At 53.7% G+C, this 23,351-nt stretch overlaps 1 protein-coding gene across 1 annotated transcript in view; it reads left to right on the forward strand.

Annotated features, from left to right (window-relative positions):
• Positions 1-6,019: 6,019 nt before the first annotated feature.
• Positions 6,020-23,351, forward strand: part of LOC137677440 (transmembrane protease serine 9-like) — a 31,053-nt gene continuing 13,721 nt past the window's right edge. Inside the window, 7 exon segments of the mRNA XM_068424743.1 lie at positions 6,020-6,062; positions 8,051-8,173; positions 16,324-16,486; positions 18,338-18,592; positions 20,071-20,182; positions 20,184-20,204; positions 22,120-22,262. Coding sequence (XP_068280844.1) covers positions 6,020-6,062; positions 8,051-8,173; positions 16,324-16,486; positions 18,338-18,592; positions 20,071-20,182; positions 20,184-20,204; positions 22,120-22,262 — 860 coding nt within the window.

Raw genomic sequence — 23,351 nt, forward strand, 5'->3', positions numbered from 1 at the left:
GGCCCCAATCCAACCCCGATGGTCATGGGATGGACCTCAGAGCTTCTCCTCCTCTTCCTCCCCCATGAAGGTCCCCAGAGGCGGCCGGTCCGAGCGGTGGGACGCGTGGGAGGTGGGGCAGGAGATGACCGTGGGCTCCTGGTGAGATGTTGGTGAATAAAGATGTTCTGATGGGTGGAGAAGACCTTGGGCAGGTCAAGGCCTCTTGAGATGCCCCAGAGCTCATAGGGGCAGGAGAAGACCCAACCCACCATCTTTGGGGTGAACCTCTTGGTCCTGGCATGGGATTGACCTGTTGAGTCCACCATGGGGCAGGTCTGATGGCCCCACCATCAGGTAGACCTCCATGAGGTGTCCATGGAGGGCTGGTCAACGTGTCCATGGACAACGTGTCCATGGAGGGCTGGTCAATGTGTTCATGGTCAACGTGTCCATGGAGGTTCTGGTCAACGTGTCCATGGAGATCTGGTCAACATGTCCATGGTGGTCTGGTCAACGTGTTCATGGTCAACGTGTCCATGGGGGTCTGGTCAACGTGTCCATGGAGGTTCTGGTCAACGTGTCCATGGAGGGCTGGTCAACATGTCCATGGTGGTCTGGTCAACGTGTTCATGGTCAACGTGTCCATGAGGGGCTGGTCAACATCTCCATGATCAACGTGTCCATGGAGGGCTGGACAACGTGTCCATGGAGGGCTGGACAACGTGTCCATGGAGGTCTGGTCAACGTGTCCATGGTCAACGTGTCCATGGAGGTCTGGTCAACGTGTCCATGGTCAACACGTCCATGGAGGGCTGGTCAACACGTCCATGGAGGGCTGGTCAACGCGTCCATGGAGGGCTGGTCAACGTGTCCATGGTCAACATGTCCATGGAGGGCTGGTCAACGTGTCCATGGAGGGCTGGTCAAGGTGTCCATGGTCAACATGTCCATGGAGGGCTGGTCAAGGTGTCCATGGTCAACGTGTCCATGGAGGCCTGGTCAACGTGTCCATGGTCAACGTGTCCATGGAGGGCTGGTCAACGTGTCCATGGAGGGCTGGTCGACATGTCCATGGTCAACGTGTCCATGGAGGGCTGGACAACGTGTCCATGGAGGGCTGGTCAACGTGTCCATGGTCAACGTGTCCATGAAGGGCTGGTCAACGTGTCCATGGTCAACATGTCCATGAAGGGCTGGTCAACATGTCCATGGTCAACGTGTCCATGGACGGCTGGACAACGTGTTCATGGTCAACGTGTCTGTGGCCAACATGTTCATGGAGGTCTGGTCAACGTGGCCATGGTCAACGTGTCTATGAGGGGCTGGTCAACGTCTCCATGGTCAACGTGTCCATGGAGGGCTGGACAACGTGTCCATGGAGGTCTGGTCAATGTGTCCATGGTCAACGTGTCCACGGAGGGCTGGTCAACGTGTTCATGGTCAACGTGTCCATGGAGGTCTGCTCAACGTGTTCATGGTCAACGTGTCCATGGAGGGCTGGTCAACATCTCCATGGTCAACGTCTCCATGGTCACCACATCGTTGGGTTCTACACAACAAGGCCTTGGAGATCTGGTCACCGCAGCCCTTGGGGACAGATGTTCATGGAGACGTTGGTGACACAGCCGGGTCCATGGAGGTCAGGTAGGTCCCCAAGCCCATGGAGGTGACCTTGAACCCCACCAGGAACAGCTGGAGCGTGGCCACTGCCACCGCGTCCAAGGACCTGGCACTGGTGGCACCCGGCAACACCTCGCCTGTGGCACCCATGTCCCCTGGGCCACCTCCTGTGTCACCCAGGGCACTGCCACCACCCTTGGGTCAACCAGGGCCACCTACATGTCACCTAGGGCCACCTACCATGTCACCCAGGGCACTGTCACCCCATGGGTCACCCAGGGCCACCTACATGTCACCCAGGGCCACCTACCATGTCACCCGGGGCACTGCCACCCCCTTGGGTCACCCAGGGCACTGCCACCACCCCAGGTGTCAACCAGGGCCACCTACATGTCACCCAGGGCCACCTACTATGTCACCCAGAGCACTGCCACCCCCTTGGGTCACCCAGGGCACTGCCACCACCCTTGGGTCACCCAGGGCCACCTACATGTCACCTAGGGCCACCTACCATGTCACCCAGGGCACTGCCACCCCATTGGGTCACCCAGGGCACTGCCACCACCCCATGTGTCACCCAGGGCCACCTACATGTCACCTAGGGCCACCTACCATGTCACCTGGGGCACTGTCACCCCCTTGGGTCACCCAGGGCCACCTACATGTCACCCAGGGCCACCTACCGTGTCACCCAGGGCCACCACAGGCCCCCAGGGTCGTGGGGACACCAGGGAGGGGACAGGGATTGGGTGGGGGGGTGGTGGCATGTCCAGGAGGTCCTGGGTGGCCCCGGCAGGAGGTGGCAGGCCCGGGCCCGCGGGGTAATGAGGTAATTAGCATAATTAGCATAATTAGCCCTAATTGCACCACCAGCAACTGGGAGCTGAGGAACTGGGAGAACTGGTTTGGGCCCGACCCCACCCGCCAGCGCTGACGTCATTGTCCCCGTGTCCCCTCCCCCCCCTCCCTGCCATCTCCACGGGGCGCTGGGGCCCCTCATGGGGTGTCCCCCCCCCCGTGTCACCTCCTGTGTCCCCATGTCACCTCCATGGGGTCCTGGGGCCCCACATGTCCCCCATGTCCCCTCGTGTCCCCACCACGTGTCCCTGTGTCCCCCATGTCCCCTCATGTCCCCTTCTGTCCCCCCATGTCCTCTCATGTCCTCCATGTCCCCTCGTGGTCCCCCATGTCCCCTCGTGTCCCCTCCATGGTCCCTTGTGTCCCTTCATGGTCACCCCGTGTCCCCTCCTGTCCCCTCCATGTGTCCCTGTGTCCCTCCTGTCCCCTCCTGTCCCCTCCTGTCCCCTCATGGTCCTCCAGTGTCCCCTCCTGTCCCCCCATGTGTCCCCATGTCCCTTCATGGTCCCTCCTGTCCCCACCATGTGCCCCCATGTCCCCTCCTGTCCCCCCATGTCACCTCCTGTCCCCCCATGTCCTCTCCATGGGGTCCTGGGTCCCCCCATGTCACCTCATGTCCTCTAATGTCCCATCATGTCCCCTCATGTGCTCTCATGTCCCCTCATGTCCCCCCGTGTCCCTTCAGGGTCCCTCCATGTGCCCCCGTGTCCCTTCATGGTCCCCCATGTCCCTTCATGGTCCCTCCTGTCCCCTCCTGTCCCCCCATGTGTCCCTGTGTCCCTCCTGTCCCCTCATGTGCCACCATGTCCCCTCCTGTCCCCTCATGCCCCCTCCATGTGTCCCTGTGTCCCTTCATGTCCCCACATGTCCCCCATGTCCTCTCGTGCTCCCCCCATGTCCCCTCGTGTCCCCTCATGGTACCCCATGTCCCTTCATGGTCCCCCATGTCCCCTCATGTGTCCCCCACATGTCCCCGTGTCCCCTCCTGTCCCCCCATGTGTCCCCGTGTCCCTTCATGGTCCCTCCTGTCCCCTCCTGTCCCCCACGTCCCCCCCATGTCCCTTCATGGTCCCCCATGTCCCCCCACGTGTCCCCATGTCCCCTCATGGTCCCCCATGTCCCCTCATGACCCCCCCATGTGTCCCTGTGTCCCTCCTGTCCCCTCATGTCCCCTCATGTCCCCCCATGTCCCCTCCATGTGCCCCCGTGTCCCCTCATGGTCCTCCATGTCCCCTCATGACCCCCCCATGTGTCCCTGTGTCCCTCCTGTCCCTTCATGGTCCCTTCTGTCCCCCCATGTCCCCGCATGTCCCCCCATGTCCCCTCGTGGTCCCCCATGTCCCCTCATGTCCCCTCCATGTGTCCCTGTGTCCCTCATGGTCCCCCCATGTCCCCCCATGTCCCTTCATGGTCCCCCATGTCCCCTCATGTCCTCCAATGTCCCCCCATGTCACCTCCTGTCCCCCACGTCCCCCCATGTCCTCCAGTGTCCCCCCCATGTCCCTTCATGGTCCCTCATGTCCCCTCGTGTCCCCTCCATGTGTCCCTGTGTCCCTCCTGTCCCCTCATGGTCCCCCCAGGTCCCCCCATGTGCCCCCGTGTCCCCTCATGTCCCCTCCCACGCCCCCGTGTCCCATCATGTCCCCTTGGGTACCTCACGTCACCCCCCCCATGACCTCTCCTCTCCCCTCACGTGTCCCCTGTCCCCACCCAGGACCTCTGCTCCCCTTGGGAGGTCCCGGTGTCACCTTGAGATGTCCCCTCGTGTCCCCATGGATGAGGGATCACCGTGGATGGGATCTCCATGGACCTTCATGGCCGAGGTCTCCATGGACCTTCATGGCCGAGATCTGCATGGACCTTCATGGCCGAGGTCTCCATGGACCTTCATGGCCAAGGACATCTCCAGAGCAGATCCCCATGGATGGGATCTCCATGGACCTTCATGGCCAAGGACATCTCCAGAGCAGATCCCCATGGATGGGATCTCCGTGGACCTTCATGGCCGAGGACATCTACAGAGCAGATCCCCATGGATGGGATCTCCGTGGACCTTCATGGCTGAGGACATCTACAGAGCAGATCCCCATGGACAGGATCTCCATGGACCTTCATGGCCGAGGACATCTCCAGAGCAGATCCCCATGGATGGGATCTCCGTGGACCTTCATGGCCGAGGACATCTACAGAGCAGATCCCCATGGATGGGATCTCTGTGGACCTTCATGGCCAAAGATGTCTACAGAGCAGATCCCCATGGATGGGATCTCCGTGGACCTTCATGGCTGAGGACATCTACAGAGCAGATCCCCATGGATGGGATCTCCATGGACGGGATCTCCATGGACCTTCGTGGCCGAGGACCCGATCTCCATGGGAGGAGATCACCATGGATTAGATCTCCATGGGATGGGATCTCCATGGGATGGGATCTCCATGAGAGGAGATCATCGTGGATTAGACCACCATGGATTAGATCTCCATGGGATGGCATCTCCAGGGGATGACACCCTGGTTGAGATCTCCATGGGCCAGGCCTCCACAGGTGGCTTCCCCAAAGCCACCACCTCTTCCTTGAGGGTCACCACAGCCCAGATCTCCACGGATCTACTGGGACAATCGCCCTTCCCACCTATCCAGCTTCACCTCCAAGGTTTGGGATCAAATCCAGCCTCATCATCCTCTTGCCACCAGCAGAGGGTGAGATCAGCATCTCCAAACCGTTGAGTCACCCCAACCTGGCCCATCCTCTCCTCAAGACTCACCTCCTGGGCTTCTCCGCCCTTAATCACTCGTCAGGTCGTTAATTAACTCCCAACCTCCTCTCCCCGCCCTACCACACAGAGGTTCCTTCACACCAGCTCTGGAGCTCCTGCACTCACAACTCTGGTCCCACCAGAGGACAACCAGGTTGAGGTGGCTTTAGAGGACCTAAAAATCCTTTCTGGAACCTTCTTGCTGCTGGATGTGGTGGATCTCAAGCATGGTTGGGAAGGAGAACCGTGGGTGAAGATGGCTTGGACCTCCTGGTGCTGGTGGCTGGTGGCCGTTGCTGAGCTCAGCAGGACTTTCAGGCCACCTGCCCTGTCCCACCGCGGCCCAGGTGGCCTTGGGGATGATGGGTGACACTGCACCTTGGTCACCCTTCCTGGCCACAGCGTGGTCACCTCTTGAGGACCCTCCAGACCCCTGTGCTGTTGGGAGCAAGGAAGGGGAGGTGACACATCTCTGGGGGTGGGGACAGTGTCCAGCCGAGGTGGGGGGGGACACAGGTGGCACCCCCCGTCCTCGGTGTCCCCTTGAGTCACCAGAAGCGACTCGTAGGGTTGGCACCTGGAGGTGGCCTCGCCCAGGCCTCGCCCACGCCCGCGGCGTTACTCATCGGGGCCGTGCCACAGGAAGGTGACAATTAGGTTCCTGGGGACCTCCAGCGTGGTGGTGTCCTCCAAGGGGTGTGTCCTCCACCCTTGGAGCCACCAGGGTCCCTCGTTGGAGGTGGCAGCCTGAGGTGGGAGGACACGCAGACGTGGTCCCGTTGCACACGCGTGTGCGTAGCGTGATGTCTGGGCGGTTCCTGGGGTGGGCGTGGGTGGAGGAGATGGGTGGGTGGTGGGATGGAGAGATGGGTGGACAACTGGATGGACAACTAGATGGACAGATGGAGGGATGGAGAGATGGATGGACAAGTAGATGGAGAGATCGATGGAGGGATGGACGATGGATGGACAACAGGATGGACAACTAGATGGACCGATGGTGGGATGGAGAGATGGATGGACAACTGGATGGAGATGGATGGAGGGATGGAGGGATGGAGAGATGGGTGGACAACTGGATGGACAGATGGAGGGATGGAGGGAGGGATGGACAGACAGATGGACAAGTAGATGGAGGGATGGATGGAGGGATGGACGATGGCTGGACAACTGGATGGACAACTAGATGGAGGGATGGAGATGGATGGATGGAGGGATGGAGAGATGGATGGACAACTAGCTGGACAGATGGAGGGATGGAGAGATGGATGGAGGGATGGATGGACAACTGGATGGACAACTAGGTGGACAGATGGAGGGATGGAGAGATGGATGGACAGCTAGATGGAGAGATGGATGGAGGGATGGAGGGATGGATGGACAACTGGATGGACAGATGGATGGAGGGATGGATGGACAACTGGATGGACAGATGGTGGGATGGAGAGACGGATGGACAATTGGATGGACAACTAGATGGAGAGATGGATGGAAGGTTGGATGGACAACTAGATGGACAGATAGATGGAGGGATGGAGGGATGGATGGACAGCTAGATGGACAGATGGATGGAGGGACAACTGGATGGACAGGTAGATGGACAGATGGATGGAGAGGTGGATGGAGAGATGGATGGAGAGATGGATGGAGAGATGGACAGACAGATGGACAAGTAGATGGAGAGATCGATGGAGGGATGGACGATGGATGGACAACTAGATGGAGAGCTAGATGGAGGGACGGACAGATGGACAGCTGGATGATGGAGAGATGGATGGAGACATGGATGGATGGATGGATGGACAAACAGATGGGCAAGTGTCCTGCTGGATGGACAGACAGACTTAGAGTTGGGTGGACAGTGAGAAAGACAAATGGGTGGGGGACAGACAGACGGACTCACAGTCGGGTGGCCAGCAAGGTCCTCAAGGGGGTGGCCAGACGGACAGCTGGACGTGGAGAGAAGAGGATGGTTGGGTAGGTAGGTGGACAGATGGATGGATGGAGAAGTAGCTGGCTCAGCAGACAGACAGATGGACAACAGACAGACGGACGCCGGGAAGGGGGTGGTGGTGACCCAGCTGGTCCATCCAGGGCGAGCCGGTTTCCGGGCTCCAGCGGTGGGAGGAGCGGGCGTGTCCCCTTGGCCGCCGTTTCTCCTGGGACATCAAAGCTCTAATCACCTCCGAGGTGACACCCACGGGGCCACGTTCGTCCCGTTGTCACCGCGGACCCGTCGCCCAACCACCCTTGAGTCACCTCCGTGGGGCCACGGCCTATAAATACGCCCGAGCCACCGGCTTTGGGCTTCCCGCCGCGCCGAGACGGCCCCGTCCTTCTTCTCCTCCACCAGGTGAGTCCATCTCCATGGCCAGGACCACGGATGGTCCCTCCAAGGGATGGGTGCTACAGGGGGGTGGCGTGGGAACCAATCACCTGGAGGTTCTTCACCTCTTGAGGGATGTTTGCTCCATCCGTGCCCACGCGTTGGCTCCGTCCCACCCACCACGTGGTGGCTCTTGGGTTGGGTTGGGTGGGGACACCCTCCGCATCCCAGTTTAGCTCCGATCGCCCAGTTTCACGGAGACTGGGAGGGGACGTGGTCCTTCCTGAGCTTCTACAGGTGGGTTTGGGGGCACGGGTGAGCTGAACTCAACCACAACCGGGTGGAGAAGAAGGTCCAAGCCCACCCCAAGGTCTCCAAGGGTGAAGGTCCACCAAAACACCTCGCTCACGCCACCTCCATCCTACATATGGAGGCAGAAGGAGACCACTGAGGACCTTCTCCATAGTCCCCCCATCAAGGTTGACCCACTTTGGTTTCTCTGCCCCAGGAATGGCTCGTGATGGGACCGGGGCCTTCAGCTTCATCCCCATCTTCATCCTCGCAGCTGGATTGTTACTGGTGGCCCCACCACCGGCGCGTGGTCAAGCGACGGGGAACAAAGGCGATGAGCGTAAGTCAAAGCGGTGGCCAAGGAGGGGTGGGGATGGAGATGCTACTGGTCTCTGATGGGGTGGGGTGGGATGAGGAGGTCCTTCCTCTTGGCTTGGAGGAGATCTTGCCGAGGAGAAAGTTGGGGCAAGGTCCTACCGTGTCGCAATGGTTTGGTTTCGTGCTGAGAGGAGAAATGACCTCCCACCAAAAGAGACATGAAGGAAGAAGTCCCACCTCCCCGTTGAGGGACCACTGGGATCTCCAGGAGAACTTCTGGAAGGTCCTACAGGGGGTTCTGTCACGGCCACGAGAAGGAGACGCAAAGAGTCACCTGGGGTGAAAGGAGAGATTTAATCTTGGTGGAAACCATCCCCTTTCTTCTGGCCTTCAAGATGATGCTCTGCTGGAGGACAACCTAAGTGGATGGGTCTTGGTTAGGGTGGAGAGAGAAGTCCCCTGATGGATGCAACGACCTCGGCTCTGACCGGATCTCGGGGCCTTTTAACCCAAATTTGTGTCCCCAGAGCTGAACCCGGACCACCCAGGTCCTGCTGAGGAGGACACAAGGTCATGGCCACCTTGGCTGGATGATTTAGGCCATGATTGTCCAAGAACTGTTTTGGGGGGGAGAAGCTTTCATCATTTGAGATGGAGACACCATCACCTTGGTCGTAGCTCTCTGGTGGCCGGTGACCTCTGGAAATCCAGGAGATGGGTTCCACCATGAGGCAGGTTCTACCATCTCACGTTGTCTACACCTCCACCAATGGAGACCCCTCAACCGTGGGAGCTCGGGGAAGCTGCTGAGATGCCTTCAAGGAGTTTGGTGGAGCATAACCCCTCTCTAAAGGCTCAAGGAAGTCCCTTGGGATGATGAGGGATGTTCCTCCGATGAGCAACCACCGTGAAGATGGTTCCCACCCTCCCACGCTGGCAGCGCTGCCAGGGCAGGATGGTGGCAGATTCCAGACGACTTGAAATTCGGGCGTCTCCCATCGCCACCCATCACGGGCTGTAATCCCCACCAGTACAAACCAGTCCCACCGGTACATTCCAATGTCCCAACCTGCGGTGGAAAGCGATTGCAGATGCCGTGGACCGGAGCCACCTCAATACAGCTCTTCAAGGTGGTCCAAGAGTCGCCATTTCTTCTCCAAAATAGCCAAAAACATCTGGAATGCCCCAAACCATGACGTGGAGGACCCAGCTCCAGCTCCACCAGCCGTGAGGACACCTCAGGGTGGTCATGGCCTCAAGATGGCCATGGCCTCAAGGGGGTCACGGCCTCAAGGTGGTCGTGGCCTCAGGATGGTCATGGCCTCAAGGTGGTCATAGCCTCAGGATGGTCGTGGCCTAAGGATGGTCATGGCCTCAAGATGGCCACGGCCTCAAGGTGGTCGTGGCCTCAGGATGGTCGTGGCCTCAGGATGGTCGTGGCCTCAGGGTGGTCACGGCCTCAGGGTGGTCACGGCCTCAAGGTGGTCACGGCCTCAAGATGGTCATGGCCTCAAGATGGCCATGGCTTCAGGATGGTCATGGCCTCAAGGTGGTCACGGCCTCAGGATGGTTATGGCCTCAGGATGGTCATGGCCTCAAGGTGGTCACGGCCTCAAGGTGGTCATAGTCTCAAGGTGGTCACGGCCTCAGGATGGTCACGGCCTCAGGATGGTCAGGGCCTCAAGGTGGTCATGGCCTCAGGATGGTCACAGCCTCAAGATGGCCATGGCCTCAGGACGGTCATGGTCTCAAGGGGGTCATGGCCTCAAGGGGGTCATGGCCTCAAGGGGGTCACGGCCTCAAGGTGGTCATGGCCTCAAGGTGGTCGTGGCCTCAAGGTGGTCGTGGCCTCAGGATGGTCACGGCCTCAAGGTGGTCGTGGCCTCAAGGTGGTCGTGGCCTCAGGATGGTCACGGCCTCAAGATGGCCACGGCCTCAAGGTGGTCACGGCCTCAAGGTGGTCACGGCCTCAAGGTGGTCACGGCCTTAAGATGGCCACGGCCTCAAGATGGCCATGGCCTCAGGATGGTCATGGCCTCAGGATGGTCATGGCCTCAAGGTGGTCATGGCCTCAAGATGGCCGTGGCCTCAAGGTGGTCACGGCCTCAAGGTGACCACGGCCTCAAGGTGGTCACGGCCTCAAGGTGGTCACGGCCTCAAGGTGGCCATGGCCTCAAGATGGCCACCCTGCAAACCTCGTTCCTCATAACCACCCTGACAAGGGGAGGGACACCTCATCCTGTAGACCCCTGCCGTTGGATGGGGTGGCCTTACCTCGCAGAACATTCCCTCCCTCTTTCCAAGGCCCATCAAAGTTGGCCAACTCTGGTGGACCTCCATCTTCTGCAGCCACCTAAAGCGATGGGAGATGCCTCCAGAGACCTGAAAGTTGGGGAGATCCATGTCCAAGTGGGGGCTTCAAGTGGTGAGACCCTTTTTTGATGATAGGACCAACCCCAAGCCAAGTTGGTGGCCCTCAACTCTTTCTTCTCAACCAACCTGATGGGACCAAGACATCTCAGTTCTGGCGTGACGGAAGGAGTCACGTTCCTGAGTGAAGTCCTCTTCTCATTTCTCCTTGAGTCAGGGTTTCTTCTGCTGGTGTTGATGCAACCATCTCCTTTAGGGGTGTGTCATCTCCTTTTTAGAGGCCAATCATGGGCTGGGAGGACTCTTCGAGGTGGAACGGAAGCCCATGATGAAACCCATGGAGATAAGTGGCCCCTGGTGACTTCCTGATGTCCAAGACAGCTCATCGGCCCAACCCGACGTGACAAACTGGTCCCGGGGGGTCTCCTTGGAGGAGGTCCCACCTCAGTCCCTCTGCTTGGGGTGGGTGGTCAAGGTCATGGAGGGTTGGGGGTCTCCTTGGAGGAGGTCCCACCTCAGTCCCTCTGCTTGGGGTGGGTGGTCAAGGTCATAGAGGGTTGGGGGTCTCCTTGGAGGAGGTCCCACCTCAGTCCCTCTGCTTGGGGTGGGTGGTCAAGGTCATGGAGGGTTGGGGGGTCTCCTTGGAGGAGGTCCCACCTCAGTCCCTCTGCTTGGGGTGGGTGGTCAAGGTCATAGAGGGTTGGGGGTCTCCTTGGAGGAGGTCCCACCTCAGTCCCTCTGCTTGGGGTGGGTGGTCAAGGTCATGGAGGGTTGGGGGTCTCCTTGGAGGAGGTCCCACCTCAGTCGCTCTGCTTGGGGTGGGTGGTCAAGGTCATGGAGCTGTGAGGTTCCATCAAGTGCCACCAGGAGAAGAAAGACCTTCAAGGACTGGGTCAATCTTGGCTACAAGCAGTTGGATTTCAACTGGTGCCCCCAAATCGTCTGGTTTTCACCCAAAAAAAGCCTGGTGGGACACAAAGAACGGGAGGGGTGACTCAGGAAATCAAAAAACATCATTTTTGGGGGTTTTAAGATGATTTGGAGCGTTTTGGTGGGACTTTACGTGTCAAAAATTGACATTTTTCCCTTTTTCCTTCCATTTCCCCACGTTTTTGCCTTTTTTCTCAACATTTTGGGGTTTTTTTCAATGTTTTGTCTTTTTTTTAACGTTTTTTGCCTTTTTTTTTAACATTTTGTCTCTTTTTTTCCAACATTTTCGCCTTTTTTCTCCCATTTTCACCTTTTTTCCCACATTTTCACCTTTTTGTCCTACATTTTTGCCTTTTTCTCAACACTTTCACCCTTTTTCCCACATTTTGCCTTTTTTTCCCTACATTTTTGCCTGTTTTTTCAACATTTTCACCTTTTTTCCCGCATTTTCACCTTTTTCCCCACATTTTTTCCCACATTTCCCATATTTTCACCTTTTTTTTCCTACATTTTTGACTTTTTTCAACACTTTCACCTTTTTCCCCACATTTTTGCCTTTTTTTTCCCCCATTTTCACCTTTTTTTTCCCCACATTTTCGCCTTTTTTTCCCCCATTTTTGCCCCTTTTTCCCACATTTTTGCCTTTTTTCCCAATTTTTTGCCTTTTTTTCTCAATGTTTTGTCTTTTTTTCAACGTTTTGTCCTTTTCTTCCAACATTTCGCCTTTTTTTCTGACATTTTGTCTTTTTTTTCCAACATTTTTCCTTTTTTTCCCCACATTTTCACCTTTTTTCCTACATTTTTGCCTTTTTTTCCTACATTTTTGTCTTTTTTTTCCCTACATTTTGTCTCTTTTTCCCCACATTTTTGCCTTTTTCCACACATTTTCACCTTTTTTCCCACATTTTTGTGGTTTTACCCACATTTTTGACATTTTTTTCATGTTTTTGCCTTTTTTCTCAACATTTGGGGTTTTTTTTTTCAATGTTTTGTCTTTTTTTTTAACGCTTTGTCTTTTTTTCCCAACGTTTTGTCTCTTTTTTCCTACATTTTCACCTTTTTTCCCACGTTTTCACCCTTTTTCCCCACATTTTTACCTTTTTTCCCACATTTGGGCCTTTTTTCCCCACATTTTCACCTTTTTTCCCACATTTTTGCCTTTTTTCAATATTTTTGCTTTTTTCCCCCCATTTTTGCCCCTTTTTCCCCACACTTTCACCTTTTTTCCCCACATTTTCACCTTTTTTCCCACATTTTTGCCTTTTTTCCCACATTTTTGCCCTTTTTTCCTACATTTTCACCTTTTTTCCCACATTTTTGCCTGTTTTCCTACATTTTCCTCTTTTTTTCCCCACGTTTTGTCTCTTTTTCCCCACATTTTCTCCTTTTTTCCCACATTTTCACCTTTTTTCCCACATTTTCACCTTTTTTCTCAACATTTTGTCTTTTTTTTCAACATTTTATCTTTTTTTCCCAACGTTTTGTCTCTTTTTTCCAACATTTTTCCCTTTTTCCCACATTTTCACCTTCTTTTCCTCACATTTTCGCCGCCTTCTCCCCCATTTTCACCTTTTTTTCCTACATTTTTGGCTTTTTTCCCCACATTTTGGCCTTTCTCTTCCTACATTTTTGCCTTTTTTCCTACATTTTACCTTTTTTCCCACGTTTTAACCTTTTTTCTCAACATTTTGTCTTTTTCTTCAATGTTTTGTCTTTTTTTTTTTAACATTTTCACCTTTTTTCCCTACATTTTGGCCTTTTTTTCCCACATTTTCACCTTTTTTCCCACATTTTTGCCTTTTTTCAACATTTTTGCTTTTTTTTCCCCCATTTTTGCCCCTTTTTCCCCACACTTTCACCTTTTTTTCCCACATTTTCACCTTTTTTCCCACATTTTTGCCCTTTTTTCCTACATTTTCACCTTTTTTCCCACATTTTTGCCTGTTTTCCTACATTTTCCTCTTTTTTTCCCAACGTTTTGTCTCTTTTTTCCCACATTTTCTCCTTTTTTCCACACATTTTCACCTTTTTTCCCACATTTTCACCTTTTTTCCCACATTTTCACCTTTTTTCTCAACATTTTATCTTTTTTTTCAACATTTTATCTTTTTTTCCCAACGTTTTGTCTCTTTTTTCCAACATTTTTCCCTTTTTTCCCACATTTTCACCTTCTTTTCCTCACATTTTCGCCTTCTTCTCCCCCATTTTCACCTTTTTTTCCTACATTTTTGGCTTTTTTCCCCACATTTTGGCCTTTCTCTTCCTACATTTTTGCCTTTTTTTCCTACATTTTACCTTTTTTCCCACGTTTTAACCTTTTTTCTCAACATTTTGTCTTTTTCTTCAATGTTTTGTCTTTTTTTTTTTTAACATTTTCACCTTTTTTCCCCTACATTTTGGCCTTTTTTTCCCACATTTTCACCCTTTTTCCCCCATTTTCGCCCCATTTTTTCCACGTTTCTTGCCTGTTTTTTCAACATTTTTCACCTTTTTTTCCTGCATTTCACCCTTTTTTCCCACATTTTGGTTTTTTTCCTACGTTTTGACTTTTTTCAACATTTTCACCTTTTTTTCCCACATTTTGTGTTTTTACCCACGTTTTGACTTTTTTTCCCCACGTTTTTGCCTTTTTTTCTCAACATTTTGGGAATTTTTTTTTTCAACGCTTTGTCTTTTTTTCTGAACGTTTTGTCTCTTTTTCCCCACATTTTCACCTTTTTTCCATGTTTTGCTTTTTTTTTCTCAACATTTTGGGTTTTTTTCAATGTTTTGTCTCTTTTTTCCCAATGTTTTGTCTCTTTTTCCCCACATTTTTGCCTTTTTTTCCCACGTCTTTGCATTTTTCCAACATTTTTGCCTTTTTTCCCCATTTTTGCCTTTTTTCCCCCATTTTTGCCTTTTTTTCCCACATTTTTGCCTTTTTTTCCCCCATTTTTGCCTTTTTTCCCCCATTTTTGCCTTTTTTCCCCCATTTTCGCCTTTTTTTCCCCCATTTTTGCCTTTTTTCCCCCATTTTTGCCTTTTTTCCCCCATTTTTGCCTTTTTTCCCAATTTTTTGCCTTTTTTCTCAATATTTTGTCTTTTTTTCAACGTTTTGTCCTTTTCTTCCAACATTTCGCCTTTTTTTCTGACATTTTGTCTTTTTTTTCCAACATTTTTCACCTTTTTTCCCTCATTTTCACCTTTTTCCCCACATTTTCACCTTTTTCCCCACATTTTCACCTTTTTTCCTACATTTTTGTCTTTTTTCCTACATTTTTGTCTCTTTTTCCCCACATTTTTGCCTTTTTTCCAACATTTTCACCTTTTTTCCCCACATTTTTGTGTTTTTACCCACGTTTTGACTTTTTTCCCCACGTTTTTGCCTTTTTTCTCAACATTTTGGGATTTTTTTTCAACGCTTTGTCTTTTTTTCTGAACGTTTTGTCTCTTTTTTTCCCCACATTTTCACCTTTTTTTCCCACGTTTTTGCCTTTTTTTCTCGACATTTTGGGGTTTTTTCAATGTTTTGTCTTTTTTTTTCGCAACATTTTGTCTCCTTTTCCCCACATTTTTCCTTTTTTTCCCCACATTTTTTCCTTTTTTCCCCCACATTTTTCCCTTTTTTTTCCCCACATTTTCACCTTTTTCCCCACATTTTTCCCTTTTTTCCCATTATTTTTGCCTTTTTTTTCCTACATTTTTGTCTTTTTTTCCCCTACATTTTGTCTCTTTTTCCCCACATTTTTGCCTTTTTTCCACACATTTTCACCTTTTTTCCACATTTTTGTGTTTTTACCCACATTTTTGACATTTTTTATGTTTTTGCCTTTTTTTCTCAACATTTGGGGGTTTTTTTTTCAATGTTTTGTCTTTTTTTTTAACGCTTTGTCTTTTTTTCCCAACGTTTTGTCTCTTTTTTCCTACATTTTCACCTTTTTTCCCACGTTTTCACCCTTTTTCCCCACATTTTCACCTTTTTTCCCACATTTTTACCTTTTTTCAATATTTTTGCTTTTTTCCCCCATTTTTGCCCCTTTTCCCCCACACTTTCACCTTTTTTTCCCCACATTTTCACCTTTTTTCCCACATTTTTGCCCTTTTTTCCTACATTTTCACCTTTTTTCCCACATTTTTGCCTGTTTTCCTACATTTTCCTCTTTTTTTCCCAACGTTTTGTCTCTTTTTCCCCACATTTTCTCCTTTTTTTCCCACATTTTCACCTTTTTTCCCACATTTTTGCCTTTTTTCAATATTTTTGCTTTTTTTCCCCCATTTTTGCCCCTTTTTCCCCACATTTTCACCTTTTTTCCCACATTTTTGCCTGTTTTCCTACATTTTCCTCTTTTTTTCCCCACATTTTCTCCTTTTTTCCCACATTTTCTCCTTTTTTTTCCCACATTTTCACCTTTTTTCCCACGTTTTTGGCCTTTTTTCTCAACATTTTGTCTTTTTTTTCCAACATTTTTCCCTTTTTCCCACATTTTCACCTTCTTTTCCTCACATTTTCGCCTTTTTCTCCCCCATTTTCACCTTTTTTTTCCTACATTTTTGGCTTTTTTTCCCCACATTTTGGCCTTTCTCTTCCTACATTTTTTACCTTTTTTCCTACATTTTACCTTTTTTCCCACGTTTTAACCTTTTTTTCTCAACATTTTGTCTTTTTTCTTCAATGTTTTGTCTTTTTTTTTTTTCAACATTTTCACCTTTTTTTCCCTACATTTTGGCCTTTTTTTTCCCACATTTTCACCCTTTTTCCCCCATTTTCGCCCCATTTTTTCCACGTTTTTGCCTTTTTTTTCAACACTTTCACCTTTTTTCCCCCTTTTTCCCCTTTTTCCCCCATTTTCACCCCAAACCACCCCCCCCCTCACGCCCCCCGTGTCCCCGCAGTGCCCGAGGAGGACGAGTCCCGCATCATCGGGGGCCGGCCCTGCTCCATCAAGCAAAGGCCCTTCCAGGTCGCCCTCATCAAGCGGGGCCAGATCCTGTGCGGAGGAAGCCTCATAGATGCCCAATGGGTCCTCACCGCCGCCCACTGCCGCCAGCCAATCAAGTAAGCCCACGCGCCCCATTGGTTCCTCTTGGACCCCTCAATGACCATGGGTGGCAGGTGGGTCTTCAGGGGGTTGGTAGCTCCAGGGGTTAGGTGGCATTTCCAGAAGATGATGCCTCCACGTGGTGGCAACCAGATGGTGGCATCTCCACGGGGTTTGGTGCCTCCAGCTCTGACGATCTTCAGATCTTTTTGGTGTCCAGAAGTTGAGTCTGGTACCTCCAGAGGTTGGTACCTCCAGAGATTGGTACCTCCAGAGATTGGTACCTCCAGATGTTGGCATCTCCCTGGGTTTGGTGCCTCCAGCTGTGAAGACCTTGGAGTTGTTTTGGTGTCCAGATGTTGAGTCTGGTACCTCCAGAGGTTGGTACCTCCAGAGATTGGTACCTCCAGATGTTGGCATCTCCCCGGGTTTGGTGCCTCCAGCTGTGAAGACCTTGGAGTTGTTTTGGTGTCCAGACGTTGAGTCTGGTACCTCCGGAGGTTGGTCCCTCCAGAGACTGGTACCTCCAGAGGCTGGCATCTCCATGGGTTTGGTGCCTCCAGCTGTGAAGACCTTGGAGTTGTTTTGGTGTCCAGACGTTGAGTCTGGTCCCTCCAGAGGTTGGTCCCTCCAGAGATTGGTACCTCCAGAGCTTGGTACTTCCAGATGTTGGCATCTCCCTGGGTTTGGTGCCTCCAGCTGTGAAGACCTTGGGGTTGTTTTGGTGTCCAGAAGTTGAGTCTGGTACCTCCAGAGGTTGGTACCTCCAGAGATTAGTACCTCCAGATGTTGGCATCTCCATGGGTTTGTTGCCTCCAGCTGTGAAGACCTTGGGGTTGTTTTGGTGTCCAGAAGTTGAGTCTGGTCCCTCCAGAGGTTGGTACCTCCAGAGATTGGTACCTCCAGATGTTGGCATCTCCCCGGGTTTGGTGCCTCCAGCTGTGAAGACCTTGGGGTTGTTTTGGTGTCCAGAAGTTGAGTCTGGTCCCTCCAGAGATTGGTCCCTCCAGAGGTGGGTCCCTCCAGAGGTTGGTCCCTCCAGAGCTTGGTACCTCCAAGAGTATCCAGATGTTGGTGTGTCCAGACATTTGTCCTCCAGATGTTACCTCCAGAGTCTGGTGTCCCATGGCCAATAGCTCCAGATGTTGATGCTCCAAGCATGGGTATCTCCAGATGTTGGTACTTCTAGAGGACAATGAAGGTAGACTCATTCTCCACATGGAGACTGGAGGAGGTGATGTGTCTTCTCCAGGGTGACAACCTCCAGCTACCAACCTCTAAGGAAGCCATCTTCCCCCCCCACCTACTTTGAGGTCCTGTCACCCCAGGTGATGTCACCAAGTTGACCAGGTGTCCCACCACCACCACCATAACTAAGTTTCTCCAGCTTCTCCACGAGGTCCTGCGAGAAGAACCTGGAGGATTTGGGTGACATCACTGAGATGTTGCAGGTGGGACTCGGAGGTGGGAAGAGAAGGTCAAGGAGTTGAAGTCAAAAGATGTGGAGATGCCTTCAGGGTCCTTGAGTCATCAAAGCTCTTGGAGAAGAGCTGGCTCAAGGTGTTGACGTGTGGCCTCCTCCCCAAGGGAGGTGGGAGAAGGTGGTCCCACAACCACGTCACCTTGAACTTCACAGTGGACAACGGCCAGGTCTTGATCATCTTCTTGATGGACAACCTCCTGTGGAGATGCCAACACTGATGTCTTGATCTTCTTCCCACCCCACCAGTGCCATCAAGGTGGTCCCACAGCCACGTCACCTTGAACTTCAAAGTGGACAACGGCCAGGTCTTGATCCATCTCCTTGATGGACAACCTCCTCTGGAGGTCCCCACACTGATTTCTTGATCTTCTTCCCACCCCACCAGCGCCGTCCAGGTGTTGATCGGGACGGACACGCTACGGGACAGGACGGGGGTGGTGAGGTTGGTCTCCAGATTCGTGGTCCACCCCCAGTACAACCCCCGCAAGAACGACAACGACTTCATGCTCCTGAGGTTGAACAAACCCGTTGAGTTCAACGACAACATCAAGAAGATCAGGATAGCCACGAGGTGTCCCACCGATGGGATGAGGTGCAGCGTCTCCGGGTGGGGCACCACCAAGTCCCCTGGAGGTAACTGGTTTCATGGTGGAAGATCTCGGTGGAAGAGGTGGGATGGGAGAAGGTGGTTGGGTGGGGAGAAGGGTCACCAAGAAGGTCTGGTGATCTTCTCAGCGTGGAGAAGGGCTTCCTAGGTGGCACCTAAGTCCACCCAGCGAGGAGGTCCCTGTGGAGAATGGCTTCTAGTTGGGTTGTCCTTCAGGGTTGGGTTGTCCCATCAGGGTTGGGTTGTCCCATCAGGGTTGGGTTGTCCCTTCAGGGCTGGGTTGTCCCTCAGGGTTGGGTTGTCCTTCAGGGTTGGGTTGTCCTTTCAGGGTTGGGTTGGGTTGTCCTTTCAGGGTTGGGTTGGGTTGTCCTTCAGGGCTGGGTTGTCCCTTCTGGGTTGGGTTGTCCCTTCTGGGTTGGGTTGTCCTTCAGGGTGGATGTCCTCAGGGTTGGGTTGTCCTTCAGGGTTGGGTTTGTCCCATCAGGGTTGGGTTGTCCCTTGGGTTGGGTTGTCCTTCAGCATTGGATTGTCCTTCAGGGTTGGGTTGTCTTCAGGGTTGGGTTGTCCCTTTCAGGGCTGGGTTGTCCTTCAGGGTTGGGTTGTCCCTCAGGGTGGGGTTGTCCTTCAGGGTTGGGTTGTCCTTCAGGGTTGGGTTGTCCCTTCTGGGTTGGGTTGTCCTTCAGGGTTGGGTTGTCCTTCAGGGTTGGGTTGTCCCTTCAGGGTTGGGTTGTCCCTTCGGGGTTGGGTTGTCCCTTCAGGGTTGGGTTGTCCTTCAGGGTTGGGTTGTCCTTTCAGGGTTGGGTTGTCCTTCAGGGTTGGGTTGTCCTTCAGCGCTGGGTTGTCCTTCAGCGTTGGGTTGTTCCTTCACAGGTGGGTTGTCCTTCAGGGTTGGGTTGTCCTTCGGGGTGGGTTGTCCTTCAGGGTTGTCCCTTCAGGGTTGGGTTGTCCTTCAGGGTTGGGTTGTCCTTCAGGGTTGGGTTGTCCCTTTGGGTTGGGTTGTCCTTCAGGGTTGGGTTGTCCTTCAGGGTTGGGTTGTCCCTCAGGGTTGGGTTGTCCTTCAGGGTTGGGTTGTCCTTCAGGGGTTGGGTTGTCCTTCAGGGTTGGGTCTGTCACTTTGGGGTTGGGTTGTCCTTCAGGGTTGGGTTGTCCCTTCGGGGTTGGGTTGTCCTTTCAGGGTTGGGTTGTCCTTCAGGGTTGGGTTGTCCTTCAGCGCTGGGTTGTCCCTTCAGGGTTGGGTTGTCCCTTCAGCGTTGGGTTGTCCTTCAGGGTTGGGTTGTCCCTTCAGGGTTGGGTTGTCCTTCAAGGTTGGGTTGTCCTTCGGGGTTGGGTTGTCCCTTCAGGGTTGGGTTGTCCTTCAGGGCTGAGTCTCCTTTGTGTTGCCACCTCCGATGGAGGCATCTCCATTGGCCACCTCTTCAAGTGGTGTCACGAGGTCTCCTCAGGCCTCAGTCTTAGGTGGTGGCCCCACCTCACCTTCTCTCCTTCTCCACCCCACTTCTCCTCCAGCGAAGCTCCCCCCAGAACCTGCAGTGCGCCGCCATCCAGACCTTCGGGCCCAACAGGTGCGCCCGAGCCTACGGCAACCTCATCACCCCCAACATGTTCTGCGCCGGCGTCCCCCAAGTGTAGCATCGACTCCTGTCAGGTGAGAGGTGGCATCTACACAAGGTTTGGGTTCCCACCAAGGACCCTTCTCCTTGATCCATGGATGTGGCTCATGGCAGGTGGCTGGTCTACCCAAGGTTTGGGGTCTACACAAGGTTTGGGTTCCCACCACGGACCTTCTACTTGATCCACGGACCTGAGTCTCACTCACAGCACAAGGTTGGGTCTACACAAGGTTTGGGTCCCACCAAGGACCTTCTCCTTGATCCATGGAGGTGGCTCATGACACATGGTTGGGTCTACACAAGGTTTGGGGTCTACACAAGGTTTGGGTTCCCACCAAGAACCTTCTACTCAATCCATGAAGGTGGCTCATGGCACGTGGTTGGGTCTACACAAGGTTTGGGTTCCCACCAAGAACCTTCTCCTCGATCCATGGAGCTGGTCTCGCTCCTGGTTGGGTCTACACAAGGTTGGGGTCTACACAAGGTTTGGGTTCCCACCACGGACCTTCTCCTTGATCCATGGAGGTTCTTCATGACACATGGTTGGGTCTACACGTGGTTTGGGTTCCCACCAAGAACCTTCTCCTTGATCCATGGAGCTGGTCTCGCTCATGGTGGGTCTACACGTGGTTTGGGTTTCCACCAAGAACCTTCTCGATGATCCATGGAGGTGGCTCATGGTGGGTCCTACACATGGTTTGGCTTCCCACCAAGAACCTTCTCGATGATCCATGGAGGTGGCTCATGGTTGGGTCTACACATGGTTTGGCTTCCCACCAAGAACCTTCTCGTTGATCCATGGAGGTGGCTCATGGTTGGGTCTACACAAGGTTTGGGGTCTACATGTGGTTTGGGTTCCCACCAAGGATCTTCTCCTTGATCCATGGAGCTGGTCTCGCTCATGGTTGGGTCTACACAAGGTTTGGGGTCTACACAAGGTTTGGGTTCCCACCATGGACCTTCTCCTTGATCCATGGAGCTGGTCTCACTCATGGTTGGGTCTACACAAGGTTTGGGGTCTACACAAGGTTTGGGGTCTACACAAGGTTTGGGTTCCCACCAAGGACCTTCTCCTTGATCCATGGAGCTGGGGCTGGCTCATGGCACATGGATGGGCCCAGGTAAGTTTTGGGTTCCCACCGAGGACCTTCTACTTGATCCATGGAGGTAGCTCATGGCACGTGGTTGGATCTACACAAGGTTTGGGGTCTACACAAGGTTTGGGTTCCCACCAAGGACCTTCTTCTCGATCCATGGAGGTGGCTCATGGCTCAATGGTTGGGTCTACACAAGGTTTGGGGTCTACCACAAGGTTTGGGTTTCCCACCAAGGACCTTCTACTTGAGCCATGGAGCTGGGGCTGGCTCATGGCACATGGATGGGCCCAGGTAAGTTTTGGTTCCCACCGAGGACCTTCTACTTGATCCATGGAGGTAGCTCATGGCACATGGTTGGATCTACACAAGGTTTTGGGCGTCCTACACAAGGTTTGGGTTCCCACCACCGAACCTTCTCCTTGATCCATGGAGCTGGTCTTGCCAATGATTGGGTCTACACGTGGTTTGGCTTCCCACCAAGAACCTTCTCGATGATCCATGCAGGTGGTCATGGTTGGGTCTACACGTGGTTTGGGGTCTACACAAGGTTTGGGTCCCACCAAGAACCTTCTCCTTAATCCATGGAGGTGGCTCATGGCTCATGGTTGGGTCCTGCACAAGGTTTGGGGTCTACACGTGGTTTGGGTTCCCACCACGGACCTTCTCCTTGATCCATGGAGGTTCCTCATGACACATGGTTGGGTCTACACGTGGTTTGGGTTCCCACCACGAACCTTCTCCTTGATCCACGGAGAGCTGGTCTCCCTCATGGTTGGTTCTACACGTGGTTTGGGTTCCCACCATGGACCTTCTCCCCCAGAAGCCCCCCCCCGTGTCCTTGTCCCCCCTCCAGGGTGACTCCGGTGGCCCGCTGGTGTGCGGTGGGGCCCTCCAAGGCGTGGTCTCCTGGGGCATGGCCGTCTGCGGCCGCCGGGGACAACCCGGCGTCTACTCCAACGTGTGCCGGGCCGCGCCCTGGATCGGGACCGTCATCGGGCGGGGTTGAGACCTGCCCCTCCCCCACCCACCGGACCGGCCCCGCCCCCCCCCCCCCGGGGACGTCACGTGGTGGGGGAGGGGCAGGAGAAGACAATTACCCACAATGCACCTGGGCGGCGTCACGGGCAATAAAGGAAGAGTGAAATGGATGGACTGGGAGGACTGGGAGTGGGGACTGGGGGCACTGGGAGGACTGGGAGTGGGAACTGGGGGTACTGGGAGGAGTGGGAGTGAGGACTGGGGGCACTGGGAGGACTGGGAGTGGGGACTGGGGGCACTGGGAGGAGTGGGAGTGGGGACTGGGGGAACTGGGAGGACTGGGAGGGGGACGGGGAGGACGGGGAGTGAGGACTGGGGGCACTGGGAGGACTGGGAGTGGGAACTGGGGGCACTGGGAGGACTGGGAGTAGGGACTGGGAGCACTGGGGGTGGGGACTGGGGACACTGGGAGCACTGGGAGTGGGAAGTGGGGGCACTGGGAGTACTGGGAGTGGGAAGTGAGGGCACTGGGAGGACTGGGAGTGGGAACTGGGGGTACTGGGAGGACTGGGAGTGGGGACTGGGAGGACTGGGAGGACTGGGAGTGGGAACTGGGGGTACTGGGAGGACTGGGAGTGGGGACTGGGGGTACTGGGAGGACTGGGAGTGGGAACTGGGGGAACTGGGAGGACTGGGAGGGGGACTGGGAGGACTGGGAGTGAGGACTGGGGGCACTGGGAGGACTGGGAGTGGGAATTAGGGGCACTGGGAGGACTGGGAGTGGGAACTGGGAGGACTGGGAGGACTGGGAGTGGGAAGTGGGGGCACTGGGAGGACTGGGAGTGGGAACTTGGAGGACTGGAATTGGGCACTGGGGGCACTGGGAGGACTGGGAGTGGGGACTGGGGGCACTGGGAGCACTGGGAGTGGGGACTGGGAGCACTGGGAGTGGGGACTGGGGGAACTGGGAGGACTGGGAGTGGGAACTGGGGGCACTGGGAGGACTGGGAGTGGGAACTGGGGGCACTGGAGCACTGGGGAGTGGGGACTGGGGGCACTGGGAGGACTGGGAGTGGGGACTGGGAGCACTGGGAGGACTGGGAGTGG

The sequence above is a fragment of the Nyctibius grandis genome, unplaced genomic scaffold (genome assembly GCF_013368605.1).
Source record: "Nyctibius grandis isolate bNycGra1 unplaced genomic scaffold, bNycGra1.pri scaffold_59_arrow_ctg1, whole genome shotgun sequence".
Lineage (NCBI taxonomy): Eukaryota > Metazoa > Chordata > Aves > Nyctibiiformes > Nyctibiidae > Nyctibius > Nyctibius grandis.